Source organism: Leptopilina boulardi, unplaced genomic scaffold (assembly GCF_019393585.1).
Source record: "Leptopilina boulardi isolate dan_hultmark-lab unplaced genomic scaffold, ZJU_Lbou_2.1 LbouV2_393, whole genome shotgun sequence".
NCBI classification, from domain to species: domain Eukaryota; kingdom Metazoa; phylum Arthropoda; class Insecta; order Hymenoptera; family Figitidae; genus Leptopilina; species Leptopilina boulardi.
Genome location: NW_026137966.1, coordinates 1,622,426 through 1,646,048, shown reverse-complemented (window position 1 = coordinate 1,646,048; position 23,623 = coordinate 1,622,426). Strand labels below are relative to the sequence as shown.

General features: G+C 29.7%; 1 protein-coding gene and 1 long non-coding RNA gene across 3 annotated transcripts in view; one reads left to right on the top strand and one right to left on the bottom strand.

Annotated features, from left to right (window-relative positions):
• LOC127288748 (WD repeat-containing protein 26) overlaps positions 1–22,547 on the bottom strand; it is a 61,459-nt gene extending 38,912 nt beyond the window's left edge. The window contains exon 1 of one of the 2 annotated variants that reach the window (XM_051316386.1): positions 21,968–22,547. In XM_051316386.1, the coding sequence (XP_051172343.1) occupies positions 21,968–21,981 (14 nt within the window). In that variant the 5' untranslated portion in view covers positions 21,982–22,547. The remainder of the gene's footprint in view (positions 1–21,967) is intronic. The other variant, XM_051316385.1, reaches the window with a different exon arrangement.
• On the top strand, positions 4,203–6,054 carry LOC127288750 (uncharacterized). Its single transcript, XR_007844085.1, has 3 exons — positions 4,203–4,492; positions 4,997–5,226; positions 5,621–6,054. It is a non-coding gene; the product is annotated as an uncharacterized LOC127288750 (long non-coding RNA).
• Positions 22,548–23,623: the final 1,076 nt, after the last annotated feature.

Sequence of the window (23,623 nt, the reverse complement as noted above, 5' to 3'; positions counted from 1 at the left end):
ACTACATTCGTAGCTCTGAATAATCTGTTGTCAAATAATATGAAACAAAACTCTGATTACTGGCAAAAAAAAGTTGTGATTATTGCCTGCAGAGCATTCAGTGCTGTGTGGAGAACTTTCAGATTTCTGGAATTTAATTTTTTGGTTTTAAGAAAATATCAAAAATTTTATTTTTTGATGACCTGAATTGCAGATATCGTGTACGCCAATCACAAATAGGGGAATTTTTAGGCGGCTATGACAGCAAGATAATCCATAATAATTAAGGAATAAAAATTTTTTTTAATAGTTTAAAGCCACTTTTTTTAGGTATAAAAAGTTTGAAGTAAATAAAATAAATTTTATACCTAATAAAAAAAAATGTTTAAGAAAAGTCACTGAGATGTGGAACTAACCCCTTAATTTCTAACTTCGTATTCAACCAACTTCCCAGTGGAAAAAAAACCATGTCTGCCAAATAATGTTCTGAAACATTTTAAGAACATAGATCTTCAAATAATGTTCTAGAACATTATTTGGCAGAGATGAAACGTTCTAAAAATGTTATTAAAACGTTTTTAAAACGAACATGGTTTTTTGCCCACTGGGTTACTTTTCTGGATCCTATAACATTGAGAAGACAATTTTGAAAACAAATTGAAGGGACCGGGGATAGAACCCGGGACACCGCGCGCCGAAGACATAAACAAAGCAACCTAACCAACTAACCTAATCAACGAACTGTAAGGGGAAAAATATCTTCCTCAAACTATACGCGCATAGTTGGCAGGATAATTTAAATCTGATTTCACATTTCATATATCATATTTACAGTCAAACTCCTGTAAGGTGAAATCTCTCTAAGATGGAATCACAGCGAGCGGTGCTGTGTCGGTGAGAGTTGTGAATGTGTGAGTAACGGAAAACTCTGTGCCGAAAGCTTCGAGTGCCCCTTACTTCTCAACAAAGTGAATTTATATGTTATATTTTTTTCCTTTTTTAATATCTTTTATATTATTGAAATAAAAATAAGATTTTTTTAATTAAAATGATACGTAATCCCCAAAAATATAATTTATATTTTTATATTTATAATATAAAATTATGTATTTAAAAAAATTCGATTTTAAAAATTTGATTTGAACATCAAAATTAAAAGAAAAAAAGTTTTATATTTCTATTAAATTGGAATATTTGTTGTATAAAATTATTACAATTTTTATTCCATACAAAAAGAAACAACTGTTTAAAGTTTCTTGACACATCCTAAAATATTTGCTCACTAATAGCTTTTTAATGAACCCCTCTAAAGCGGAATGTGCTAATTGCTTTCCACCTTAGAGGAGTTTGACTGTATTTTACTTTGCTTGTTTATAATATAGTTATCATAATATATATGATATAAATAATAAGAACTTTTAAAATGTTGATTTTTTGATAATTTGTTTTTTTTAGAAATTCCATCTTTTAGTTATTTAAACATTTGAAAATTTTAAGTACTAAAAGATCAAAAAATTTGAAAATTCTATAAAATAAAAATTTGAAAGTTTATTTAGAAATTCGATCTTTTGTTAATTTGAACTTTTAAAAATTTGATTGTAATTAAAAAAATTGTATCACATCTTTAATTCAACACACGTTACAATTTTCCAAAGTATTATATCAAACACACTACAAATATTTATCATTAAAAAGTTAATGTTAAAATTTTATAGGGTATCCACCGAATCTTTAAATCTTGAAATAAGAAAAAAACGATTTAAATTTAGTTATATACTTTGAACAACCCGTGAAAATAAATGAATAAATAACTACAAGAAATGTTTCGCATTAAACGTTTTACAGTCAAACACCTCTAAGGTGGAAAGCAATTAGCACATTCCGCCTTAGAGTGATTCATTAAAAAGCTATTAGTGAGCGAATATTCAGGGATGTGTCCAGAAACTTTAAACAGTTGTATATTTTTGTATGGAATAAAAATTGTAATAATTTAATAATAATTTTATACAACAAATATTCTAATTTAACCTTTATGGAACTGAGGAAAAAAATACCTTCTATGGACGGACGAGGCACCCGGGTACCTATGTTTAATTTATTGAAGATTTTGTATTAAAATAAGCAGTTCAATTAACTTATGTATAGTGGATGTTTTAATGAAAGTAATAATCACATAATATGAATACACTGTAAAAGAAAGTATTATTTTAAGGGCGAAAAGAGGTCTTATTTGGAAGGTCAAAAAATGAGGGCAAACTTAAAAATATGTCAATTATAAATTTGAAATGACTATATTAAGAATAACTTATTTCTTCAGTTTGACCTTTTTTAATTGTGTTTATGCAATTTTATAAAAAAAAGTTTGTTTTTTCGCTTCCGCTAGAAATTTTTCCGGATCTGTTCATAAGCAATTTGTGAGAAAATCGTGAAATATTTATTAAAATTTTTTTATACAGGTCTTAATTGTCAAAATTGGTCTGTGGAGCAAACCGGCCTATATCAGTTTCCCTTGCAACAGAAATTCACGAAGATTACCTATCGGCTAGAAAACTTCGTGCACGCTTTCGTGAATCTTTGTCCACTTTATGGAGATTTACGAAGTTTTAAAAAGTTCACCGACAGACGTTTCTTCGTGAACGACAACAATTAGTTGAAAATATTTGTTTTATAATAAATAAGATATTCCTTTAATTGAAATTTAATCCTATCTTATTATTTTCCTTATTGGAAAGATTGTTTATTGATTTTTTATACACTGAAAAAAATGTTGCCGAGAAATTCAACTACCATTAGGTAGTTGACTAGAAAGTTGTTAAAATAACTACTTTTTTATTTAATCTAATCATGTTCATGTAGTTAATGTAACTATTTTTAAGAAGTTAATAAGTAATAGTTAATTTTACGTAAATATGTAGTTAAAGTACAACTACAGGTCAGTAGTAAAATTAACTTTTTTAAGGTAGTAAAAACAAGTGGAATTGTAGTCAACTCAAAATTTGAAGAGTAGTAAATCCAACTACGATTCACCAGTTATATGAAATGTAGTAAAAGTAATTATTTTCTTTAATTAATATAACTACTTTTTGAGTTGTAAATTTTTTATTAATTTCTAAGCTTTTTTAGGCTTCAATAAAATTCTTGTTGTAGAATTAACAAGTCGTCTGTAATTAAAACTACTACTTTAAGTAGTAGATTTTTACTATTTTAATTAATTCAATAAACATAAAGAAGATTTTTGATGTAGAATTTACAAATCGTTTCAGTTAAAACTACACAGGAAAAAAAAGTCTTACTCCGAGCATAGTCTAATTTTTTATTTTGATTAGAAGCCGTTACGGTCTTAATGAAAAACGAGATATTAATATGACAAATATTTAGTTCCATTAGATTCAAAACAAGCCTTTGTGGTCTTGGACTCAATACAAAATTTTATTCGCTAGAAATGAGACGTTAAAAGTCTTCAATCAAGCCCATGAGGTCTAGATACTAGTGAGTTGTAACTAGACGTACAACAAAAGTGCCCGAGTGTAAAGTGTAATGGAAGCCTTTCAAAAAATGTGACGCCTCTATAGTTAATCGGAACTAAAAGAATTAATTCAAAAGACTTACATATTCATTCCTGTATAAAAAATTTAAAAACTATGTTTATAAAACATTTTCATATCATGAATTGTTGTTTGTGTCCTATAAATTCAGCTTTAATTGTTATCAGTGTGAAAATAATGTTATATATACAACATAATTTTATTACAATTTTCTCACAAATATAAAAATATATAAATTATATACTCTATGAGCGAGTTAGAAACTATATTCGGTCTAGTTTGTGTCCCATATTGAAACTAGCTTCTTTTCGGGTTTGAAACAAAACTTATTTTTTCCTGTGTACTACTTTAAGTAGTAGATTTTACTACTCAAAGTGGTACAATAGGCTTTAAGAACATTTTTGTTGTAGAATTAACAAATCTTTTGTGATTAAAACTACTACTTTAAGTAGTAATTTTTTACTATTTTAATTAATTCAATAAGCTTGAAAAACGTTTTTGATGTAAAATTTACAAATCGTTTCCAATTAAACCTACTACTTTCAGTAGTAGCTTTTACTATTTAAAGTGGTTCAATAGTTGCGCATCAACTCCCGCGCGAGTTATTTCGTCATTGCGCATAGTCACGTGATCTCCCTACAATCCGAAATGGCTGACGCTCAAGCAGACTCAGCTACTTGCACACTTTGTCCAGTTCCCGTAATATTTTTTAACAAAGGTAATGAAACTTCTGCTGTTACAATGTCAATATTGAAAAAAGTGTCTTGTGCTAATGTGAAAAAGTGGGTTAAAGTGGCGACAGAAACCGGGAAATCTATTGAGTGTAAAGACCTTGTTAATGCCAGTATGTGATGATATTATGACAACCATTATTTATAGAACTCAACGACTCACTCTTTGTCACTTGTAATTCAATCCTGGAAGCAGCTGATAATTTTTCAAGTGAAAATTGTACTGAAAATCTACAGGTATGTAATTTCCTTTTTATTAACCAATAAATTGATTTTTTTACATAAAAAATAAAAGGAAAATAGAAGTTTTTAGTGAATAGTACTCGTTAAAATGAATATATGAGGAGCTGGAAATTAGAACTCGCTCTCCGCTCGGATGGACTCCGTAGAGCCAGTCAAACATTCAAAAAAGTGATGAAAATTGAAATTCAAAATTTTGAATTTTGAAAAGTACTACATTATTAAAATTAAAAAATTATGTTTTAAAACTTAATTAAATTTAACAATTTAAATTTCTCAGTTTTTGGTCTCTAGAAACTAAAATATTCGTTTTATAAAAAAATTTCAAAGGAAAAAAAGATGCGCCTTTTCGCTATTTTGGTACTTTTTATTATTATTACTATTATTAGTATCAATAATATTTAAATTTCTTTTCAAAACTGCAATGAAAAATATATTTTACTTTCCAAATTTCTGTTTACTTCTTTTTAAAGTTATATTTTCTTTTCTAATTTATTGTAGAGCTTGAAACAAGCCCTTTTAGAAATCTCTGCTGGAAAGAAAATTTTAGTTGAATACAAAAAAATTCTACATTAACGATACATAGTCGCAGACAATTAGTAAATATTGCTGTTGCCAACTTAGTAAAAGTTTGTGGTAATTATCCGACTAGAGATGAAAAAATACAGTGTGCAAAATCAATTATTGAGGAATTTCCCAGTTTAAAAGATCCAGGGTCTACAAAAGGTTATGTAAGTTTATTTTTTAATATTATTACAAACGAAATTTTAGCACAATTTTAAATTTTTGGTGAAAAAAGCTGCATATTCAAAAAAATATATCTGTAAATTTTTGGTTCTTTTTGTAACTTGAACGTTTTTGGTGGTGTTATCATAAATTCTCGAAACAATTACACTTTAAATGTTGATATTTTTACTACATGAGGGTTATGAAAAAATTCTTTTAAATATAAAAATTTTCGCTGTTTAGGTTTTTTCTGGAATAAAATATAATAATTTTTAATATGAAATTTATAATGATCAGTTTTTTTATATATCAAGTTTTTTCGTTCATAGAAAATTGTGATTCGATTTTACACATCAGTTAAATTCTACGTTAAAAATACAAGTTTTAAATATTTTCTAGGAAGCTTTTTACGACCCTGTATCAAAAAGTGGTTATATTTTGTGGAGATTAAAAACATTGAACAGGAATAAGGTAGACAAAAATAAAAAAATTATGTAAATGCTGAAACAAATTCTGTGATTCAACCGGAAATAATAAATGTAAACGAAATTCGTGAAATCAAAGTGGATCCTAAAACGTTAAAAGAGAAATTAAGTTTTATGCAAAATTAAATGCTTGCAAAACATTACAGAAAAATGAAATTTTAGAAATTCTTCAATACTCATATAATTTAAGACGCAACGAATTACAAAAAATCATAGAAAATTTCCCGAGATTCCTTGATATCCTATATTTGGTCAGTTATCTCATGCTTGCGTTAATTTTTATAAGATTACTTAAATATACTCATCAAATAATTTTTTAATTTATCTTTGTCATTAGATACGTGAAGATTTCTGTTTAATGTATCCTGGTGTTGAGAAAAGAGATTTTAACGAAGATAAAGTAATTGAAGTTGCAAATCAAAACTTGAAGAAAAAACTTAATCGAGTAGAGCAAGGTATTGAATATTTTAATCGACAGTATATTATTTCATTAAAATCTTTGTCAATTTTTCACTATTTATTTGTATCTGTATAATTATTTTATTGAAATCGTTAAATGAATCTTTTATTATTTATTATTATTTGTAAAGGATGGGACCATGTTACTCAGGCTCACATACATTTATTGAAGTTACTACTACCGACAAATCGACGAAGGAAGGGTTGTGATAAGAGTGAATCAAGCAACGATGATGATTCTAGTGTAAATCGAATGATAGTATTTCATCAGATAAAATAAGTTAACTAGATCTAATATTCGAAAATTTGGAAGTATATTTTTCAGTTTTATTAGTATTTTAGAATAAATATATGTTAAACCTACGGTATGGATCATAAAATAATATTTGACAATGTTTTAGAATGAAATCCCAATAGAAGACCTAAAAATCCCTTCTTCACAACCTTGCCTTATTGCGGTAGGAATAAACAAAACTGCCATAATATCGTACTACATCGGTTTGGAAGGACACAAACTACCAATTGATGCAAAATTACCAAGTGAGGCTTTTGACATTTTGTTTAAAGCACATTTCGTTTTCGATACAGAGTTTCACGCAAGTCTAAAAGTTATGTTTGAATTCATGCAAATTCATTATTACCGAATGGATAGTAAAATCAAATTGTCAGCTAAAATGAGAAAAGTTCGAACTTGGTTGACGATGGATACTCAATTGAGTGAGAATAATTAGAAAAAACCATTCGTTTAGTTAAACCTTGAGACTGTTTGTTAATTTCTATTTTTTTGTTATATATTAATCAAAATGAGGTTTATATGTTACATCTGTTCACAAGGGTTTTCGACAGTTTCCGATACTACTCGGCATTTACATAGAGAACATGTTCTTTTACTGGGACAAAATTTAACTTTAAAATGTTGTATTCCTTCGGGCTCTTTAACTTATAAAACCTACAGTAGTTTTCGAAGACACATGATACAACATTCATATAGAAATTCTGTAAAAATATCAAATAGTTCACATGAATTCTGTACAGATACTACAAATCGCATTCGTCGCATACGAAAGATGAACTTTTAATTAAAGATATACGCGATGGTTCATATGTTGTCAATAACGAACTTCTATCATCCAAGGAGGCCTCTATCATTATCCAATTATAATATGATGATTTCGAAACAGTAAACCCTACAGGAAGCAAAACAGTAATTCATAAAATAGGAGCATTTTATTTTGTTATAAGAAATTTACCTTCTTATAAAAATTCTAGTTTGCAGAATATTCAATTAGCACCATTATTTCACTATAACGATATAAAGACTTTTGGGTTTAACAAAATTTTAGAACCTTTAATTAAAGATTTGAAAATATTTGAAATTATGGGAATAAAAGTCTTTGATCGGGTTATAAAAGGAACCATCGGTGCCCTTAGTTTCGATAATTTAGGCGGAAATGGCTTATTGGGTTTGATGGAATCTTTTATAGCTGAACATTATTGCAAAATTTGTACTGTTACAAAAGAAGACGCCCAAAACATGTTTGTAGATAATGAGAAACTCCATCGTTCTAAGTTTAGTTACGAAAAATACTATGATGAGTCGAAGAAAAAATTTTGTGATGGAATTAAATTTATATCAAAATTAAATGAGTTGAAATATTTTAAAATTTTTGATAGCATTACAGCAGACATAATGCACGATATTTTAGAAGGTATTGGGCCTTACGAACTAAAATTGTTTCTCAGATTCATAGTGGAAGAATTGAATCTAATTTCTCTACAAAAACTGAATAATCGAATTGCTTCTTTTTCTTACAGCTTAATTGACAAATCTCCCATTTCATTAGAAAAATTAGGCTGTTTAATTGAGGAACGAGCTGCCCAAAATTGGTGTCTTTTGCGATGTTAACCTCTTATAATAGGAGACCTCCTGTCTTCGTCTCATCCTGCCTATTCCAAAGTGATAGAAAAATTGAGAGTAATAGAATTACTTCTCAAGATTATGGACATTGTTTTTTCACCTATTATTACTGTGGGAATGATCGCTCAATTAAAACTTTTAGTAAAAGAACATCATTATCTTTTTAAATTAGAATTCGGACAAAAATTACTTCCAAAGCATCACTTTATGGTGCATTATGCAGCAATTATTAAAAAAATGGGTCCAATTGTTTTCTTATGGTCAATGCGATTTGAAGCCAAGCATAACTATTTCAAAATGTTGTGTCACAGTTACCATAATTTCAAAAATATATGTAAAACTTAAGCCGAAAAACATCAGCGATTTATGTATCATCACTGGAAATTAAATTACAAATCTCTTAAGTGAGAATTAAATGTGAGTTCCGGTTGCAATGCCTTCGAGATATTAGCGGAAAATTTAAAAAAAAATTTAACTATCCTTGCCCCACTATTGGGGCAAGGATAGTTATTAAAATTCTTTTTACGAAAAATAATCAAAAAAAGACATTAAATTTGGGGTTTTTTTTAATTTTATTGGATAAAAGCACCTCAAAACACTTCAAAGCACTACCAAAAAAATTTTTTGGACATAAATAAATATTTAAAACAGTTAATATCTGAAACAGTGTTTTAAACAGAACTGAGACATTTTAGAAAAAACAGGATTTTCACAAATAAACACGTAGCTTCCACAAATGATATCGCATCAAGATCAAATTTTTCTTGACGTCTTTTGGTGTTAAAACAAGTATATATGATAAATGGTTCCGTTTTTGAACATGCCGTGTAGGCAATAGAGCCACTAATTATCCTTGCCCCATCCTCCCCTAAAATCTACTACTTCAAGTAGTAGTTTTAATTGCAAAAGATTTATTAATTCTACAAAAAAATGTTCTTAAGGTCTATTGAACCACTTTCAGTAGTATAGTTTACTATACTTAAAGTAGTAGTTTCAATTGCAAAATATTTATTAACTGTACCAAAAAAATGTTCTTAAAGCCTAATGAACCACTTTAAGTAGTAAAATCTACTACTTTCATCTTGAGTTGTTTTAACATTTTTAAATTGAGTTAATACAATCACAAAATGTCATACTACCAATTACATTTTTCATTGGTTTAACTATTTTTATATAGTTAATAGAACCGTTTAAATTCAGTTGAGGACCTATTGTACTACACAGAGTAGTTAAAAAGTAGTAAAACCTACTAGTTTTTTTTCAGTGTATTTAGTGACGTTTTCCTTACAATTAATTCTCTAAACAAAAAAACTGGCCGGTTTGCCCCAGTGGGGTGGCCGGTTTACCTCAGGGGTGGGTCAAATCGGCCAGTTTGCAAATTTTTTTAAAATTGATGCAGCAAATACACTGAAAAAAAAATAGTATTGAATCATGAAAATTTTACTTGCTTCAAGTAAACCGTGGAATTGAATAGGGACAAGTCAATTACGGCATTGGTTCAAGTAAATGATTGTCTTGAGATAGTATATTTGGGACGAGAGCATATATTCTTGATCCAAGAAAATATGGAATTCGAGCAATATATTAATCAACTTGTAACAAATGTAAAATACATTAAAGGAAGAAAATATTTTCTTGTTCTGAGAATATATGTAGTCAAATCAATTGTTTCATTTGATTCATTCAAATCTTTGCAATATTGGATCAAGTAAGACAAGATTTAAATCAAAATATTATTTATATTGTGAGGAGACGATATGTTCTTGGTCCAAGAAAATATGGAATTCGTCTAAGAAGTTTATTGATTTCTAAGAAATGTAAAATATATTAACTCAAGAAAATATTTTCTTGACTTGAGAAAACTTATGGAGTTGAACCAAAAAAATATTTTTCCAATACAAGTAAATATTTACTTGAATTTACCCCCCCCCCCTCCTACACTCCTTCCTTATCCCGCCATGTCTAATTCTTAAGTCAAACATTTTTATTTATTATTAACATTTATATTTTTTATTATTTATTTAAATAATGTTTATTTTACATACACATTTATATTTAATTAATACTTAACACAACTAAAACAAGTATACCTTGAATGAAAATTTTTCACGGTCCGAGGAACTGAACCCGAGTTGCGCGCACCAAAGGCAGTAACGTAGACGACTATGCCATCCTGACTCATTTGATGGTTTTCAAAAACTGCTATTTAAGTTTCACATCCATTTGGAGAGAAATATTTTCTTGGATCAAGAATACGGGATTTGTATTAAGTAAAAAATTAATTCAAAGCAAATGCATAAAACTATTTGATTCAAGAAATGAAAATTCTTCAGACAATATTTTATTATTTTGCTTAATAACCTAATATTCTTAATTGAATACTTTTTGGTACTTCGGGAAAATAAAATATTGGGTTGCGATAATAACATATTTACTTCTGCCAAATACTAAATTCTTAATTCAAGAAAGATTATATAGAAATGCACTAAGTAGATAGAATATTTAGTTTAATTCGTGTTTATTTGAAGCAATATAACTTTTTATATAATTTAAACAAATATTTAGTTATATTAATATTCTGATTTTCTTGTCTCAAGACTATGAGTGTTGGATTAAGTAAAAACTGTTTTTAAAGTGAACAAAAAAGTGATTTGATTCAAGAAACTAAACGACTCCACGTACTTTACTTAACATAAGAACATAATATTCTTGTCTCAATACTTTTTGGGACTTCGTGCAAGTAAAATATTTTTTTTGAAAGAATAACATTATTTGCTTGTATGGAACTCACATTTTCTTATGTCAAGTACATTGCCCAATGCTAATAACTACTTGGCACAAGAAAATAAATTTCTTCCATTAAGATGATATTGGCTTGATTCAAGTAAAGTATCTCAAGTAAATGCATTTACTTGATTCAATGAACTTTTTTTTCAGTGTAAACAATACCTTTTTGAGGTACATGTGTCTCTAGGTAAAAGTTGCGCAATTAGATGACCTTTCCAACAAGCTGTTATAAAAGGTTTTTCATTAGTTTGATTAGTTACTAGAGCCTTACAACTGTTAACATGGCCGGTTTGCCCCAGTCTCCCCTACAATGAAATAATAACAATGATGTTACTAATATTATCATATTTATTACGTTCTTATTATATGATTATGTATTATATTCATTTTTATTATTTTATTATTTATTATTCTTATATAAATTAGTTGTAGCAAAGTGAAATAGGAATAATTCTAAAATTCATTAACATAATTATTACTGTATTACTATTATTATTACTATTACAATTATTAATTTTAAAAATTTATTAACGAATAATAATTTAAGGAACATTGTAAAAAGAAAGTCATATTTTAAGGCAGCTTTGCTGAATTTGCGCAATGCCGAGCGCAATGCAATTTCCATTAGAGCTACTAGCGCTGATTTTAAGACTCATCTGAAAATAAGATCTTTTTACAGTGTAAAGAATATAATACTAAAAAATAAATATAATACTTATCACTGAAAAAATAAACAGAAAGTTTTGGAAATAAGAGAGATTGGCTTTAATTTGTATTCTGGAGGCGAGTATGGCCGGGATAGAGTCGAAGGTGGATATTCGGCTGCGTTCGACTCACCTCGGCTCTTTACTTGGCACTACACTGAAAAACTTTTGGGGCAGCTGCTCTCCCAATCGAAAAATTTCTATATTCAGTTAACTTCACTCATATAAAAACTCATGATAAATATTGAGTATGAAGTTAACTGAATATATAAATTTTGCGATTGGGAGAGCAGCTGCCCCAAAAGTTTTTCAGTGCAGCCCCGCCTCGCCGCTCTGCCCATCATCAGACCCCGGCGAAAATCTTTAACTGCTTGAAAAGCTATTTTTGCTTTTCCCGACATATTCGTTCTCTCTCCATTCGGACCCAATTTAAACTTGTTTGAGTGAGAAAGTGAAGATAATTTATGTTTATATTTATCATTGTTGACACGGTCCTAAAAAATTTAAATGTTTTTTTCTGTGTTTGAAAACTAAGAAAGTCATGGACAGGCCTAATGATTTAAATGATATGGTTTTAGTCAGGAATTAAATTTTCATTAAACTATTTTTTAACTTTTAATTCACATCATGATTTAAATCAGTCTTTAATATTAAAATTTTTACAGTTTTTCAAAAATTTATATTTGTGTAATTTTTCAATCAAGGCTTAGAAAAAAGCATCAGGAATTATTTATATTTTTAACCAAAAAATAAAACTTATAAAAAAATTATCATTGTCCGACAATTCATGTTTTTTAAAATCAAGATTTAAAAAAAACTAATTTACTAATAATATTTAAATAAGTAAATAACTTACGTTCAAATTACATCACAAGTTATAAAAAAAGGTTAATAAAAATTATAAAATTTTTTTTTTTAACAACATCAATAACTTTTATATACATAAATTCTAGTAAAATTTCTGAAACAAATAAATTGATACGTTTTTAAATATTTTATTAACTGGTGACAGTAATTTTAACAGCAAGATTTTTTTTATCAATACTATAAAATATAAATTTTTTTTCTCAACAGGTAAATAACTTTTGAAATATACGTCAGAATAATTGCTACACGGAGAGAAAAATCATACTATATTCGCATGAGCCACTGTTGCTTTTTTCACATAACACTATTTCATGTAAAAATCGTTTATCACGCAAGCTATTTTTTCATGAAATCTTGTGTTTATTGCATGAATAAACGTTGTGTGAAATTAGAAAGACATGTATACTAATTCTGATTGATCTGTAAACTATAAACGCTTAAGAAACATGATAAAATTGCCTTCCTTCTCTCTATATAAAATTTGCTTGAAATCCATGCGCTTTTCGGATGGATTTCTTACAACGGAGATAGAAATTCTAGTGCGCATGCGTGACTCCCGTTCACGTGTCTAGTCATCTATATATAGTCACGCATGCGCACTATCATTTCTATCTCCGTTGTAAGAAATCCATCCGAAAAGCGCATGGATTTCAAGCAAATTTCGCATTGAGTGGAGGGGAGTATTTACTACATGGACTTGAAGCAAATATAGTACATGTTCCAAACTTTTCTTGCATAGAAATCTACGACCCAATAAACACATGAATTTTGTGTAAAAAAAGCACGTCACAGGTGATGTGAATAATGAGTGACACAACCCATGTGAATATAGTATGATTTTTCTCTCCGTGTAGTAGATTAAAGGATCAATTTTTAAACTTCAAATTGACAGTGAAATATTAAACAAATATAAATTTTTAAAAAACAGTTTAAAAATTATAATATTAAAGACTGATTTAAATTATGATGTAAATTAAAAGTTAAAAAAAATTTTTTAATGAAAATTTAATTCCTGACTAAAACCATATCATTTATATCATTAGTCCTATCCATGACTTTTTCAGTTTTCAATCACTGAAAAAAACATCCAAAATGATAAATATAACACAAACGTAAAATATCTGTATCTTCACTTCCTCACTCAAACAAGTTTAAATTGGATGTGAATAATGTCGAGAAAAGCAAATAAAGCTTTTCAACAAGAAGACTAGAACCAGGAGGGAAAACTCCGTTGTAAAGATGCGGCGTGAAAAACAAGCCACTAGAAGGCGTGGCTTATCGTTCGGGCTTTGCTATTCAGACGAAATTGAGTGTTCTGCGCATACTTTCTTGACACTGATATTTGAAATGTAGCAGACGCTGTTTTTAAGTCTCTGTTTATGCGGTTATGGCAAATGGTTTACCCCTAAATTTTTGGATGCGATTATTTAATAAAATTGTTGCTTTTTCATAAAAAAAATGGTGAGGATATGCTGCGTGAGAAACTGTATAGTGGACGAAAAATATGGTAAAGAAAATGAACTGCATATATTTTCTCTATTTTCTTTTCCATCAGATGAGGTAAGTATTTATTATTATAATAAAACATATAAAATTTAAACCGTGCCTGGGTGCAGTTCCGAATAGCACATACCTCTGATTTCGATAAAACTTGGTATCCCTACGTAATTTGGTGCGCTGATTACGAAAATCATAGTGAAAATTGGCGGAAATTTAATTATCATGGTAAAAACCATAAAAAACACCATAAAATCATGGTTTTTTTCGATTATCTCGTAAAAAACAAAAAACTTCGAAAAAAGTTTTAGACGAAAGTTGTAGATCTCTAAAAAACACACATTTCATGTTTTATGCATTTTTTACCAAAAGTCATTATTTTTCGAGAAAAACGCAAAATAGTAAACACGGCCTTCGGCCGCGTAAGGTACTGCTCGCTTCTCTTTTTAAGAAATCTTGGCGAGAGGGGGTGGATGTGTCCGAAAGTAATTTGCAGAAATTATCATATTCACCATTACTCAGGATCCAACGAATTCCGCAAAATACTTTCGGCCATATCCACCCCCTCTCGCCAAGGTTTTTTTAAAAAGAAAAGCGAGCAGTACCTTACGCGGCCGAAGGCCGTGTTTACTATTTTGCGTTTACCGCTGCTGTAGACTCCACCCCACAATTTCTGCAAATTACTTTCGGACACATCCACCCCCTCTCGCCAAGATTTCTTAAAAAGAGAAGCGAGCAGTACCTTACGCGGCCGAAGGCCGTGTTTACTATTTTGCGTTTTTCTCGAAAAATAATGACTTTTGGTAAAAAATGCATAAAACATGAAATGTGTGTTTTTTAGAGATCTACAACTTTCGTCTAAAACTTTTTTCGAAGTTTTTTGTTTTTTACGAGATAATCGAAAAAAACCATGATTTTATGGTGTTTTTTATGGTTTTTACCATGATAATTAAATTTCCGCCAATTTTCACTATGATTTTGGTAATCAGCGCACCAAATTACGTAGGGATACTAAGTTTTATTGACATCGGAGGTATGTGCTATTCGGAACTATATCCCCGTGCCTTATTAAGAATTAATATTTATTTATCCTATATTTTTCAAATTATCTGTTAACATTAATTTTTTTAAGGAATCAAAACACATTTGGTTGGAGGCTATATATATATTTATATAAGTATATAAAGTATAATTACTTTAGAAGTAATTTTTATAAAACATTGAAAATGACCGGTTTTTTTTAAATATCTAAATGAAATATTGACGAAATCCCTTCTTTCATATCTTTTTCTTCTCAAAATTTGATTTTCTTTTAAGAAATAAATAGAAAAAAAATTTGAGTACCTATACATTTTATGTTTAAAGATGTTTTTAATTTGTGCTGCATTATCTATTTGTGCTCAATTTGCAGAATGCAGCACAAAATTTGTTAAATGAAAAATAATACGTTTTAAATATTTCCGAATAAAAAAATGCTGTTATCGCCTAAATATGTATTTTTAACAATTTAGAAATATTTCATTTCGATATTTCTAGAATTTTAATGAATAATCTTTTCAAAATATTTCACTTAATTTGTAACATATTTCATTTTTTTATTTTGCAAATATTAAAAAATAATATGTTTATTATTATTATTATTATTTCATATTATTTCATTGTTGCATCAAAATTTAATGGACCTTTCATTGAAATATTTCGAATCTTTCAATGAAATATTCAGGACAAATTCAGGAAATTTTATGTGCTGTGTGGGTCCTTTACATATATTATCTCGCTTTTGACATTTCTAACCTAATCAAGCAGACGCAAACATTTGCAGCTGCTTGCTACGAAATTTCCCCTTCAAAACCTACAAGGTTAGTATGCGCAGAATTCGTAAATTCGTTCTATTAGCAGTACCCGAACTTAAATGACACGCCCACCGTGTGCACGTTTACCATGCCACTACTCACTGTGGTAAAGCGTGGAAGTTTCACCTCCTGGTTCTAGTCTTCTTGCTTTTCAAGCAGTTATAGACTTTCGCCGGGGTCTTCTGATGGGGAGAGCGGCGAGGCGGGGCTAGTGCCAAGTAACAGCGGTTCCACATGTATGCGAAATCGCAGAGTCGTTGCGATCGTCGTACTCCCACTGCGCCATCTACTCAATGCATTCCCCTCCGTGACGTCAGAAGGGGAAATCATTAGGTAGATGGCGCAGTGGGAGTACGACGAACGCAACGACGGCACGATTTCGCATACATGTGGAACCGCTGTAAAGAGCCGAGCTGAGTCGAACGCAGCCGAATATCCACGCTCGGCTCTATCCCCCCCATACTCGCCTCCAGAATACAATTAAAGCCAATCTCGCCATTTCCAAAACTTTCTGCTGTCCTTTTTCCTTGCGGCTAGAATTTACACATACAGAATGATTCTGGTCAACACGATAGCCAAAATGTTACAGATAAAGAAAGTTTTTACCTTCTTCATTTTCGATTAACTGTTGCAGAGAAAAAGTGTAACAAACTTTAAAAGAGGACCACCTTTGGCAGCCATTTTTTAAGACGCCATTTTGAAAAAAAATTATATTATTTTCGATTACTTTAAGAAATGTATTTTCGTATAAAAAAATTTTAAGTAACAAATATTTTTTTTACTATAAAACAAAAATCTCTGAAAAAAACATCAAAACCAGTGGAATCTCCCCTTAAGGCAATATTTATTTCATTTAAGTAATTCTTAATTCACTCTAAGGATTAGTAGTCTAAGGAGTATTAATATTGGATTTTGAAGGGGGAAAATAGAGAAAATTTGTTGCACACTTTTGTGAAAAAAAATTAGAATCAAACACCCGATTATTGTAATGTTCAGTTATTTACCACTATAGGAGTGGCAAATACGGGTGGGTCCAAGAGTTTTCAACTATTGCGTTTTCAAGGGGAAGCAAAAAGAAAAGTTTTTGCCTACTTTTTTCCCAAAAAAATTTCAATCTAAGACCCGATTTTGGTTGTTTTGCACCCTTAATTATTGAATTTTAAGTTTTTTATGATGAATATTGTTGCGTTTTGGTTGTCTGAAGACTACTATCAAAAATTATATTTTTTGTCAAAATTTTTTTTCGCGCGAACGCGCATGCCAAACTTTAGGCTCATCTACTGGACCGATTTTTCCGATACTCAGTGATAGTGTTTGTAAGGGTAAAAATCTTGATATATTTTCGAGAAAATATTGTTTGATTAAATATTTTTCAAAATTTAAAATTTTTTTACAAAAAAATCATTTTTAAGGTTTAGCGAGGCCTAGAAAAAATACTACCAATAAAGAAAATTTTTTAAGTTAACAAGTTTGTAAATTTAATAGTTTATTATGCACCAAGAGTGGGAACACCGAGTTTATTGACTCGCACAAATGCTAAAAAAATCTCGTGTTTTAGGTTGGGTGACGGCAGAGGGAAAAAAACTCTCGGACATGGAAAAAAAAGCTTGCCTAAAAACTTCGAGTTACAACCCGCTTCGCACGCACAAATGCGAGTTTTTTAGAATGTGTTATAAAAAACAATTTTTTTTTAAATACATTCCTTAAAATGTTATTCTATATTAAAAATTTGTAGATTTGCAAAAAGTCTTGAAATTAATGTTTTATTAATCCTTTTATTGTCAATAAGTTAAAAAATAATCACACTATGTTTTTGCAACTACACTGAAAAAAAAGGTAATTGAATCAAGTAAATCGTCGCTTGGAGTCAAAATGATGCCAATTCAGATTAGTTTCAAGAAACATGCCATTCCAAATAAGATTTGAAAAACATGCCATTTCAAATGTCAAATTTTTTACATATTTCATAGGTTGGGAAAAGTATATAGTTAAAAAAGAAATCTGTAAAATTATGATCTTAAATTAACTATTTAGGCTTTAACTTCATTTTCATCAACGAATTAATTTCGTTAATCAACTTTTTGGTTTACTTTTGTGAACCTAAAATATGAAAAAAAAAAAATTTGACATTTTAAATGGCATGTTTTTCACATCTTATTTGGAATGTCATGTTTCTTAAAACTAATCTGAATTGACATCATTTTGCCCCCAAGCGACGAAATGCATTTACTTGAGGTACTTTACTTGAAACAAGACGATATTTTCTTACTGGAAGAAATTTATTTTCTTGAGTCAAGTAATTTTGAGCATTGAGGAATGTTCTTGAAATAAGAAAATATGAGTTTCATACAAGTAAATATATCTAACTGTTTCAAGTGAACTGTTTTACTTGCGTCAACAACCGAAAAAGTATTGAGTCAAGAATATTATTTTCTAATGTCAAGTGACTTACGCTGAGTATATTTCATTTTCTTAGGTCAAATCGTTTTGTAGTTTCCTTCAAAAAAAAACTTTTTACTTAATCTAACACTCATAGTCTTGATCCAAGAAAATGAAAAAAATAATAAAAGTAGATACTTGTTTCAACTTGATTAAAAAATATATTGTTTGAATTAAACATTAATCAATCCAAGTGTTTCATATTCTTGAAGCATTTTCATATTATATTGCTTCAAGACCATTTAATTTCTAGAAATAATATTATATTATCTTTAATGAAATAATTTATTTTTTCAGTTGAAATAGTGATATAATCTTGAATGAAATCATTCGTTTGTTTCCTTGGAAATATTTTCTATTTAATTCAACTCTAATATAGACTTGAGTCAAGAAAATGCGAATATTTATATAAGTAAATACTTGTTTTAAAACGTCCATTTTAAGACCCATATGCGCATAATAAAAAAAATTTTGAAATTTTGAAAAAAATGGGGGTAAATACCCCAAAAATCTTTTTAGGTGACTTGAACCTAATTTTTATTTGAAATTAAAAATTTTTTTTTTCCTTGCGCATATGAGTCTTAAAGTGTAAGATATAAGATAAATTTAAGCCTATATAGAAGTCTCTATCACGTCAGGTTAAGGAGAAAAAAAATACTGAAAACCCTCATAAACACGGTTTTTGGAGACTTATCCCCACTTTACTCGAAATCCTGACGTGATACGCAATTTTGTAACCCGGGATCGTGTTCAGGACACAAAAATAAATTGGAAACCACTCTGATATCTCAAAAAAAATACCTTGTAGACTTGTTGTGTTGGTTAAATGTTCAATGTTTAATTAGCAATAAAAGTTAATACATAAATCACTTTCTTTTTATTTTTACAGACCTTTAAAAAAACTATGGCCTACTCCCCCGGACTTACCCTAATATTTAATATTCTTTTTTTGACAAAGAATTAGATTAAATGTAGTATAGAAGGAATCTGAGAATAGACCCTTCAATCTCACGTGGAATTGCTCATATATTTTACATAATTAACACGAAATTTTAGATGGTTAAAAGTTGAACAATTTTCGAATAATTGAGCGAATCACAAAACCCATAAAATCTCCCGGATTAATTTTTCAGTCCCGGTTTTCTCCCGGTTGGCTGGCCACCCTGAACATTACAAAGATTTAAATGAATCAAATGCAATAATTGATTTAACTACAGATATTGAACAAGAAGAACAAGAACAAGAAAATATTTTACTCATAGAAATCGATTAACGTTTTGATCAAATTCCATATTTTCTTGGATCAAGAACATAAGTTCTTCTTTCAAATATACTGCTCCAAGTAAATGGTTTTCTTGAAACAGTAGCATAATTGATTTGACCGTATTCAGTTCCACGATTTTCTTGAACCAAGTCAAATTTTCTTGGTTCAATACTATTTTTTTCAGTGTATGTACTTACGATACAATTTTTTTTCTTCAGTCATAACATTTATTTCCTTGAGTTAGACAAATATATACTTTTTTGAATTTCTCAAATTTGATCTTGAAAAAAAGCAGACCCCATTTCTGTCAAAGTGTGATTTTAAAGTACTCAAAAAATTCTATTTATTGAGACTAAAACAAAAAATTTAAAAACGGCCTTAAGCAACGAAAAATAATTTTTTTTCTTAAATTTTAAGAAAAAACGCTTTAAAAGAAAAAATTTAAAAATCTAGATTTCATATTCATAAAGTAGAGAAAAATCCCTTCCGAAACCCATATAATAAAAGTGTAATTGAATAAGTTTTATATAAGTTATGTTAAGATAAATTTTAGAGAAAAACCTTGTTGGTTGAATTTAGGTCCACTAGGACTATACTTCAGCCAAGTATCAACTCAATCCTGAGAAATTAATTTTTGAGGTGGGAACAGTTGAGGAATTTTTTCTTATATATTTTACTTGGCAGACTTTCATTTCACATATTGTTTGAACATTTTTTTTAGAGGTGTTTACTTGGCGGAAGTTTTTGCATCTAAGATGTTTTTGTTAAAATAATTGATGCCTTGAAACAACTTAAAATTTGATTGCTTGAAATTTTACTGATGATCATTTCAAAAATTAAATTTTGACAATCTTTATAATTTTTCATTGTCAATTTTTTAAAATACATTTTTCATAATCTCGAATAATTAAATGGATTTTTAAAAATGTTCATTATTTCAAAAAATAAAAATTCAAACATGGTCCAAAATATTTTTTTTTAAATTTTATTACAAAATAATGTTCCTAGATTAAAATTTTCTGTATGTTTTAACGAATTCGTAATTTTTTTTAGAAATTTACGGTTATCCAGGATCACTAGATATCCTGTTTATAACATCACGTTTTCTTACATCAAGAAGGTACTTTTTCTAGCCTTGTGAAAGTATTTCAGTGCTTACGAAAATCATGATTTTTTTATTTAAATAAAATTTTTTTTTTATTAACGTAACATTTTTAAGAAAAATACTTAGGGAACGTTTACAAATGATGTCACGCACTGACAGGAAGGGGGGGGGAGATCTTTGCCAAACTTGACAATGTATTTTTTCTATAAGAAAATATAGGAAAATAGCGTGTCAGAAGGGGTAGGTGTAAAAAATCTTTAAAAATTGCGTGACATCATTTGTGAACGCTTCCTTAAGAGATAAATTTATTAATATAAAAATGAGGAAATATTTATATTTTTATCAAAGAAATTAAAATTTTTGAATTAAAAATTAAAACTATGCGACAATAATTCATGTTTTTTTTAAATCAATAATTCCGTAATAAAGTTTGAATAACTATAACTTTTTTTTAGAATATATCAGAACTTGTATAAAGATTTTAATTTAAAATTATCCAAAAAGAAAGATTTTGAAAGAAACAATTTTGATTTTTGAAACGTCAATAACTATGTAATAATTTATATTAAAAATTCTCAAATAAATAAATCGATACGTTTTTTAAATATTCTATTAATTGGTTATTATAGTTTTGACAAAGATTTTTTAATAAATGTTTAAAATTTTTTTTGTAACTTTGTATAAAATGTTAGTAGAGCATTTGCTAATTGGTTAAAAGATTAATTTTAAAGCTGAGAATATGCAAAATTGAATGCGTAAAAATATATTAATAATTACTGTTGTATATACGAACACTCGCAGCACAAGCGATGCACAAAAGACAAGTTCCCATTTCAGAAATTCCTTTATTTCCAGTGGTTTATTGATACAATAAAGAAATCTCTGAAGAGGAGGGAACTGGTCCAGTTTACATTGTCTTTTGCCTTTGACATGTATATTCAAGACTAATTATTAATATTAAATATAAAGGTTTGAAAAATTGTATTATTGGACTCGGAAAGGACTAATCAGAAAATAGACTAACTTTTCACATTCAATAACATTGCGCGTCAAGTTAACGGACCTTCTTGAATAGAAATTGAGATGTAAGATTTGATGACAGCTGTTTAATTGTAAAGAGCTTACCACCCACTAAACTAAACAGAGATGTTAGTTTAAAAAATGAAATGAACAACTTAATAAACGATGTTAACATTTCTCGAGCGATCTGAACAGCTAAAAATGGTTAGAAGTTAATGGGCCAAATAATACACAGGGTCAACAAAGGTAAATAATCAACTGTCACTATTTGGTCTGGCGGACTAAGTGGGTGTTTGACCTCGTGGTGTTTTGACATGTGGAGTGGATAGAGAGTTTAGCAAGGATTACCGATAGTTCTCCATGTCTGCGTTGGTGTGGTGCTCGTCCGCTGGCCGTGGAGTAGTCGGGATAGAACTACGGGACCTTTTGCGCGGTGGCGGAGCGAGTCCACCGTCGTCCGACTCGCCGCTCGAGGCCAGGCTTATGCGCGTATCGCCCCGTTTTTCACACGATTATTATCCCGAGGATGGCTTTGGGGGACTAGAGTTGGGGCTGAATTACGCTGACGCAGCCACGGTCGCAGGCAGAAAAAATCTCTAGCCCTGCTTTCTTCCTGCTCCGAAGGCCGCAGCGTGCGTTTTAAATGTTTGACACGTGAGAACTGCGCTCCGCGAACGCTGCTCAATTGACGCCACAAAGGAGAGACTCTTTCAGCTGCCAAAACGAACACGAACAAAGACTGCCACACAGCTGATTTTGATATTTGTTTGGAAAGGTAGTCAGTCGTTTACGTCACACCACTGTCTTTCTCTGCCTGTTCTGCTTTTGCATTCTCTGCTTCAATATATAGGCCCGCTGACTATAAAGCTCTCAGTCGGTCTCTATCACTTAACACTCAACTAAAGTGAATCACGAGAGTTCTCGCTTTCTCTAATGGCTTTGTTCCGACCGTCAGCCTCAGAGTGAGTCTACGTTTGAGTATGTTCTCAAAAATGTCACCAGGTAGCGCCTTGAGTTTTGTTAACATTGGGCTAACACACAGTGAAATTATGGTGGCAGCGTTTTGTTCGCTTTTTGGAGCGGTCACACCTCGCCTGCAGGAGCAGTTGCCAATGGCAACCGTGTAAGAGTAAGAGAGATGGAAAATCTTCTATCTCTCTTACTCTTACACGGTTGCCATGGGCAACTGCTCCTGCAGCCGAGGTGTGACCGCTCCATTTACCTGACGATATTTAATTATGCTGATTCCACACTTACCGAGTCGCTCCGCTTTTCCGCGCATTGTGTGAGATAGACAAAAATCGTATCTGTCTTTGTCAGTCTCACGCAAAGCGGAGCGTCTCGGTTTCCGTTTCTCACACTAATCTCTACATATAAAGGTGCTTTTATACCTCAAATTTCGATCGGATGAACATTATTTCTGGACCGTAAAAATGCGTGAAAAGTCATTTTCACGGCGGGTATTTTTGAATTGTTTTATACAAAAAATGTTTTTTTAAGAAATATAATATTAAATAATTGTTTTAATATGTAAGAACACTTTAAAATAGTGATAGAGAGATGATTTGATTAAAAAATTTAGCAAATTTTGCTTTAAAACGTTTCTGCTACAAGAAAGTGTAAAATGACGATGTTTGTGAAATGGTTTGTACAGTGTACATGTGTACATGTTTCTTTCAGTTATTCGAAACAATTAGTTGAATTTAAATTTATTTGATAAACATTTCAACTTACCGATTTATTTTCAGCACTCATTATTTATTACAAGTTAAAAAGAACCGACATAACATAAACAAAACTCTGAGAGACACTCACAAGGAAGAAGCACTGTACAAACCATTTCACAAACATCGTCATTTTACACTTTCTTGTAGCAGAAAACGTTTTAAAGCAAAATTTGCTAAATTTTTTAATCAAATCATCTCTCTATCACTATTTTAAAGTGTTCTTACATATTAAAACAATTATTTAATATTATATTTCTTAAAAAAACATTTTTTGTAT